Source organism: Macaca nemestrina, chromosome 17, assembly GCF_043159975.1.
Source record: "Macaca nemestrina isolate mMacNem1 chromosome 17, mMacNem.hap1, whole genome shotgun sequence".
In the NCBI taxonomy this organism is placed as follows: Eukaryota; Metazoa; Chordata; class Mammalia; order Primates; family Cercopithecidae; genus Macaca; species Macaca nemestrina.
The window spans coordinates 57,249,100-57,257,177 of record NC_092141.1 but is presented as its reverse complement, the minus strand read 5'-3'; the positions used below and the strand labels follow the sequence as shown (position 1 = coordinate 57,257,177).

At 38.7% G+C, this 8,078-nt stretch overlaps 1 protein-coding gene and 1 long non-coding RNA gene across 2 annotated transcripts in view; both read right to left on the bottom strand.

Moving 5' to 3' along the window:
* Positions 1 to 4,025, bottom strand: part of LOC139359613 (uncharacterized) — a 61,473-nt gene extending 57,448 nt beyond the window's left edge. The window contains exon 1 of the long non-coding RNA XR_011615755.1: positions 179 to 4,025. This is a non-coding gene — a long non-coding RNA (uncharacterized lncRNA). The remainder of the gene's footprint in view (positions 1 to 178) is intronic.
* The window catches only part of LOC105472409 (carbonic anhydrase 10), a 544,782-nt gene that overhangs the window by 295,333 nt on the left and 241,371 nt on the right, over positions 1 to 8,078 (bottom strand). The window contains exon 3 of the mRNA XM_071082941.1: positions 4,033 to 4,175. Within this exon, the coding sequence (XP_070939042.1) occupies positions 4,033 to 4,175 (143 nt within the window). The remainder of the gene's footprint in view (positions 1 to 4,032; positions 4,176 to 8,078) is intronic.

The window sequence follows — 8,078 nt, the reverse complement described above, 5'->3', positions numbered from 1 at the left end:
CTTTTTTTTTTTTTTTTTTTTTTGAGACGGAGTCTCGCTCTGTAGCCCAGGCTGGAGTGCAGTGGCCGGATCTCAGCTCACTGCAAGCTCCGCCTCCCGGGTTCACGCCATTCTCCGGCCTCAGCCTCCCGAGTAGCTGGGACTACAGGCGCCCGCCACCTTGCCCGTCATTAACTACCTTTTATACTCAGATCCTACCTTTTATACTTAACATATGATCCTACCTTTTATATTTAACATATGATAAGTATGTTTAGATCTTACCTTTTATACTTAACATATGATAGATCCTACCTTTTATATTTAAGGAACTGTCATGTCATTAACTACTGAGGTGTCTATTCTATTAAATGAGTTAACAGATGAGAAAAGTTGGCAGGACTAATTTTTGGTTAAAATGGTAGAATCGGCAAGTGGATTTTAGTCTCAGTTTTAATATGTTTTTTCTCCTTTTAGGTATTTTAGATCAGCAGATAGGTTTCTATGTGCCATATTTCCTTCCTGAAAGCTAAACTCACAACCTTTCAATTCCCACCTATATCAAATGCTCAAAGCAAATATCTATATTCCAAAATAATTCACTGAAGTTATCCGTATTTTACTCTGTGGTAACCTTCCCATCCTGTATTTCATTTTCAAATTACCAAGATTCTCACTTATGTGACTAGTACACTAAAATTAAAACACAAACACACTGCTTACACTCACTTTGGTCTGAGCAAAAAGACATGAAAGGTGAAACTTTTGTGAAATTTTACAAGTTCAGTGGCTAACAAGGGTCTCGATCTTTAAAACAGTCAGTGAGGCTTAACACAGTGTAAAACATCATTTATATCATAATCAAACTTCTTCATATACGGAGACTTTAAACAACCTGAAACTACAAAGAATTACCTCCCCATCCTCCTTTTTGATTCTTGAGTTAATTTAGTAGCTTTAACTACAATGGATTAATTAGCTCCAAACAATGTAGCAATTGGGCATTAAATTTAATGGCGTTAAAGGCTGGGGATTGGTTCCAAGGTAGGTGTCTTATATTTACATACAACCCAGCCTTAAGGGCGTGCCATTTGTAAAAATACAATTACAAATTTAATATCCATTATGCAAAGTGTTTGGGATCATAAGTGTTTCAAATTTTATTAATTTTGGCTATTTTCATATATATATAATGAGATTTATTGGGGATGGAACCCAAGTCGAAACAAAAAAATTCATGTATGCTTCATATACATTAGTCTTATGTACATAGACTGAAGGTAATTATATACAATATTTTAAATAACTTTTTGCATGAAACACAGTTTGAACTACATTTTGACTGCAACCTGTCACATGAGGCTAAAAGGTGAAATAAGTCTCATTTTTAAGTAAAAATGAATATTTTCTATTACATTCAAGACACAGTGTATAGAATGAGAAAGTTACTGCAGAATAAGGAATAAGTATTATTCCTTGTTATTCTTGTACTGAGGTTGAATTTTAGCCTTAAACTATGGTAAGAAAAGCCCTTTTTCCTTCATTTGAGCCCAATGTCAGGTCAAATACATTAAAATAAACATAGTAACACAAGTCAGGGGCTTCCAGAGAGCTGCATCACAGTTTTGTGCATAAGATACACTTGAACACCAGAAAGAATAATGCTTGTGGATAAAAATGCAACACAAAACACATAGTTACTGGGCTGCATTTCACCTACTGACACCCAGCTGGGCTCAGACTTTGAAATGTGACATCTTGCCCAAATTCTACAAAACTTCCCAGTCTTACAGGGTGATTTTCAGATCGATTAAGTTGGGTATTTCTTTAAGGGAAAACAAAATTCAGAACAGCGATTTGAATTCTCACTTTCAAAACAAGTTTCCAACTCATTAAACATCACCTTCAAAAACGTGATGCAAACATGATTTACTTATTTTCTATCAAATTAAGGCATTTCATTACCAATTAGTTTATCACGACCAACTATATTTTATTTTCTACCTTTCACAAATGCAAAAGGAACCGTCAGACAGTTCTCAGCTCTTCAAACCACTGACAACAAAAATTGTGCCAGATATAAATATTTACATCGTGAAAAGTAAATGTTGCTAAGATTCCAAACTCCAATGCATTTGAAAATTGGTTTGGATCAGGTATACTTTACTGAATTGGAAAGATACAAAATCATCTGTTTAAAAAAAACCCCAAATCATAACATGTGAGTGATTTTTACCACTAGACTATCTCCCAATCTCTTCTTTCCCAATACATTTTAGGGAGAAGCTGTGTTGACTTTTTTTTTTTTGTTTCTTTCACATCAACATTTTTCCTTTAAGACATTCTGATGGAAAGTAAAAATTATATATCCATTGTTTGTGTTAGTTTGACACATTTTCCATCTCAATTCCAATCTATACTTTATCTAAAAACCCTTCAAATGCTTGCCATAACTCTCAGGCAAAGGATTCAGCTCCTGAACACTGCCTCGGGACCTGCCTTCTACTGTCCTCTCCAGCCTACCATCTTGCAAGCCCCTCTTCGCTATCTGTGTTCAGCCTTGCTGGCTACCTTTCAGGTGAATTCTGGAACTCAGGCACCAAACCCCATTCTGAGTCTCAGGCTTTTTCCTCCCTGCTTTTTCTATTGCCTAGAATGCAATTATCTCCTACATCACCCTCTCCAAGAAAGGAAGGATGACTGAATATTTATTCATAACTGCAATGTTCCCTTCTTAAATACTGACCAGTGAACTCACACGTGTTCATGACTTTAAATAAATAATTCACCTTTTAAAAGAGAAATATACTTAGAAGCCATGACAAGTTCCTTGCAGGATTTATAAAAATAAAACTGTAAATGGAACAATAATTAGGATAACATAGTTTTATATGGAATAGGAGCAATAAACCAAATGACCTATATATGACCTTTCCACAAAAGTGCTTCTCAATTCATATTTAAAACAGTACACAAATACTGCATAACTAAATGGTGTGGGCCACATGCAATGTCTTTTAAAACCTGACTTGTGACCTGAGTCAAAGTCACTTACAGCTTTTGGATGAGTCATTAGGGGTGTGTGTGTCTGTGACAGTTACATGGTACAAGAAAATATATTTCAATATATCAGAAGGGGAAAAATTAACGTACAAACTTCATGGAATTTATACTGAACAGACTGTGCAAAGGAAGACAGAACAGAGCCCAATGAGTCCAAACCCTAAAGTATCAGCTGCTGGTATTAACAAAAGCTGTCAATAATTTTAACCTCAATTTTTTGCACACAAATTATTTTCCATTTCTCTTAACAGCTAAATTACCTTTGAACACAACTTTCTGCATCTGCATTTCTTTTCTACCCTTAACACGTACTCAACAGTAAAAGAGAGCCAAGTAGACATGAACCAGCAAGAGAAATGCTAAGATTCCAGTGATGAGAAGACCCAATGGGCAACTAACTGTGCTCTTCCACAAATTAAGGAGGAGCTCGTTATGGGGGGAGGAGAGCGAGGGAGGGATTCAGGTGTGAGAATCACAAAGCCCAGCTCAGCATTTCTGTGCAGGAGCTAGGATTCTTAGCAAGCAAGATGCCCCTAGGAAGATTATTGATTTTTATATAAATCATCTAAGGTGATTTTTGTTTTTTTCCTCCCAAGATGATAAACGTCTGATTTTATTTTTGTTAATTGGTTTTCCCACTTCACTGAGGTTAAAAGAAGGCCTAGTAAAGCAGTTTCTTAGAGGAAAGATTTTCCCAGCATGATAGGCAGGGGTGGCCACTATCTTTCTGTCCTTTATGGGGGTACCAAGGTTGTCTGATAAGACTTCAGGCAACCTCCAGGAGGTACAGGGTAATTAGAAGCACAAAAGTGTGACTAGGGTGAAAAAGCACAATGTAGACATTTTTCTAATGGCGGCAGGTCTGAAGTCTGTGGTATTCCTAGGTGGGAGGACAAACTCATCACAGAGACTGAAGCCTTGAGGCTCAGCCTTCAGAATCAAGATGGCCCCATCTTCAGGTTAACCATGGGAAGCAATATGGTGGCTTACCTTCCTGCCCCCCGTGTTGATGCGAAGGGGTGTCAGAAAGGGGTCGAAGATCATGTGACTGGTCTCTATGTTGACTGGCGACTGCCGTTTCCCCACAGAGCAAAGATTCCAAGCTGAGTTCACCAATCCCCAGAAAGAAGGAACTAGAAACAAAAAGAAATTGTAGAATTAGGCTGAGTAGCAGGTTGGGGAAACAACATAAACAAACAGAGCTATGTACAAAAGTGGTAAAATGGAAAAGAACCACCAAATCTTCCCACCCATGGAGATACTTGGGGGTTGCTACGGTATTTTCCTGGCCTGAATCTTGGTCCACTTCTCTAAGTCCTACCTTCATGATCTCTTGTCATCAGATTTTCTTGTTTGAGGCCTACTCATCCTGTAGTTTCTGTGTTGAGTGCAGCCATCATTACCACTTTAATGCTAACATCGTTGTTCAGGTCATATCATCTTTGCGATATGCCTGAGGTAGTACAAATATTCAGCAATTCCCTTGAGTTGATGCTCTGCTTTTCCTATCTGGCAAGAATGATGTGAAAATCAACCTTATCCTATTTAGAAGTTTTTCAAGGAAAGCGTCATTCAGTATACACAGTTTTTCTTTGGACTGTCAAGACTAAACTGAGGGAGTGACTTCTTATATGAGCTCTCTAATCAGTGTCAGACAAGAGCTTAGCAACTTGACTTCATCTTTGTTTAGTTCAACACTGTGTCATCAACCTAATGTACCCGTAGATAAAAAATTGGTGTTCATTTGATAGCTAGAAAAATGACATCGAGAGCTAAGCACAAATACCCAAAGGAAACCATCCACTCATTTTCAGTGTCACATTAAAACATCTATTAGAATAAATTTCTGTAGCAGTTTCCAGTTCTATTTCTATTTAAGAAAGTTTTCAGGGCAAGGGTGGGAAGCCAGCCTACTAATTTTATATCAGTGAAGATCAAAACTATACTTTCAGCCTTTCCCTGCCCCTCTCAGTACTTCCATTGAGTCTCTGGATCCATGTGTCCTTCAAATTCCCCTGAGATTATATGACCATTCATTCATTCACCCATAGTACACGCAGTGAATTCCTATTTTGCATCACACCCTGGGTTAGGCTGAATCTCGAGGAAGGCAGGTAAGCACAAGAATAACGAACACACTGGGGAGGTTCACTAGTGTAAGGTTGAGTATGTTACGAGACTCTGGATGAGGGGAAGCCAACCCTGCCATGGTAGAGGGGAGGCAGGGAGTGACTGCTGGAGAAGATGAGCCTAACAATCACATTAGCTTTCTTAAATGAATCTGTCCTCTCAGAAACTCAAGTTTAATTAAACTCAAATTGAATAAAGCCTTTAACTTACAGTAGCCATCATTCTTGCCTATAGCATAGATGGAGAAAACTAAGGCAAAAGAGGAGTTTGGCAGACACTTGCCAAAGATACTCAGATTCTGTGACTCTCTTATTTGTTATAGGCAACTGTAACAGACATGGGAGGAGAACTAAAAATAAGTTCCTTGGCCTAGACAAACACTTCAACATCAAAATAAGATGGGTCTCATTTTAAAATATGACAAATATCTAATTTGGTTTCATCCATGCCCACAAGCCTCTGGTAGACCATTTCCTTTAGTTTAAGGAGTTTGAATTGGCTTTTCAGTCATTAATGACTTTCAAAATGGTAGCAATGGCCTGAGTTACAGAGGGAGAAAGAGAAGGAGGAGGAAGAGGAGAAATATTGACACATGTGCATGTGCTTCCTCAGCACTGTCATTTCTTATCATTGCTTAAAATATGTTATCATTACAAGTTATTCCACCTTTAGAAGGTACCATATACTAGAAAGACTACAATATTTAAGAAAGTTCTTGCATTATGAATGCACTTATATTATAAATATAAACTTGTCTTTTCTAAACTACTCTTTTAAAAAAAACACTGACTTGATCTTGTGTTTATTTATCCCTCAATCATCTCAAATTATGAAAATAAAACCTTCATTAGGGCATCTTCCTAGCAGTCTTTCTCAGTAACCCACACACAAGTGGCAAATGTGAGCATGCCAGGGATACAGTCATGGCACGTCCACAAGTGAACTGAGTGGCCCTTGGTAAGTCATGTGTCCCTTGGACCTGACTCATTCTTCATGTTTCCTGTGGTAGGCCGAATAACAGCTCCCCACCAATGATGTTTACATCTTAATACTCAGAACCTGTGAATATACTAGCTTAGATGGTAAAGGGTATTTTGCAGATGTAATTAAGGGTCTTGGGATGGAGAGATTATCTATGATTATCTGGGTGGGCCCAATGTAATCACAAAAGTCCTTATAAGAGAAAGGTAGGAGGGTCAGAGATATAGAGTAAAGATATATGGATGGAAACAGAGACCTGCCAGGAGAGAAGATAATACTCTGCTGACTTTGAAGATACAGGAAGGGGACATGAACCAAGGAATGCAGGTGGCCTCTAGAAGCTGAAAAAGGCAAGACAATGGATTCTCCACCTAGAGCCTCCTGCTGTAAAGAATACAGGCCTGCTGATACCATGATGTTTAACCCCTTGAGAATATATATATGCCTATATATACATACATATACATATACTTTTGACCTCCAGAAACAGAAGATAAATGTCTGCTGTTTTATGCTGTGCAGTTGTGATAATTTGTTATAGCACTAATAGAAAAGTAATACAGCACCTCTTTACCTTTAAAACTCTGTGAGACAATAACCTCTTTGACAATGAAGACATCTATGATGCTTGCGGGGCTCTCCCTAGAAGGCAGCTGCATAATTAAAGTAGTTACAGCTGGTGCACATTCCATTTCATCTACTCCCATGAAAAGCATTAACAAAAATAATTCCAAGCCCATAAATGGATTGTAAGACTGCTATTATGTGGCAACATGGGTGGGCAGCTGCTGCTGTACTTCACTAATAAACGTCATGCCCAAAAAGTACCCCCACAAAAACACAAACAGCAAAAACTTTATACGAACATCTGCCTTCCCTTTTATTGGGCATGGAATTCTTTATGACAAACAGTTTCAGGGTTTTATATCCCCACTTCACGATCAAAGCCTGTGTCTCTGATGCTAATCACCTGCTCAGCCAATCGAGGAACAACGGAGAAACACTCTCCCCTGCCCAGCTGTGTCTCTCATTGGATCCAGTCCTGAACGGGTATCTAAGTTTATTTACCCCTGGATTGCTGATTTTAAATCAGCTATGAATTAATAGCTTTTCAGAAACAGAAGCCACCTTAGAGTTTGTCTGACTTAAATTCATTACATGGATTTAAGGCCATACAGGTAAGGAGTAAAGTCCTCCACTCTAGGTCACACAGCCAGGTAAAGGCGAGGAAGGAGAGAGTAAAGAACAGAACTCAAGATTTCCAGTGCTACTGAGCCTCTGCTGCTCTAAACCCCTTATTTTCCAGCAGGCTCTATACATGAGCAGATCATTGCAGGAAATTTCAGTTAATTGTTGCCAAGACCCCTGTAAGACTTTTGCCATCATTTCTCTTTTGGTAAATCAAGAGTAACGTTAGTGCCAATTTTCCAGTTAAAATAAATTTCAAGTGCAAAGGTTGGAGTCAAACTGCTTTGAAAGTCAACTATTCTGAATACACTTAGGATTTTAAAGTAGCCATACAACCATGGGGTAATATACACAGAATGGCCTGGGTGTGAAAATACTTCAATTCAGGCATGTGTTTGGGTCCCATCTGCAGGCCTCTGAGGAGACCTGATGGGGATGATTGCACACAAAGAGCTGCTCCAGGGATAGTTTCTGGGGTCAGCTGCACCGAGTAAGGTTTTAGTGCAGATAAAAATGAGAAGTCTTTGCTGTTAGAAGCAGTGTTAAGTGTTGGGACAGTAATTAAGGTATTGAAGCTAGTCCAGGGAACTCAAGCGCCAAATGGACCAGACTAGGTCTGCAAATGTGGCGTAATCTAGATTCTCGGGAAATGGTTTAGAATGAAGGCTGTGAAAACAGGAGGGCATGAAGTGCCCGTGCCTATTGGGGCATAGGAGTCAGATGGCTCACTTTACATG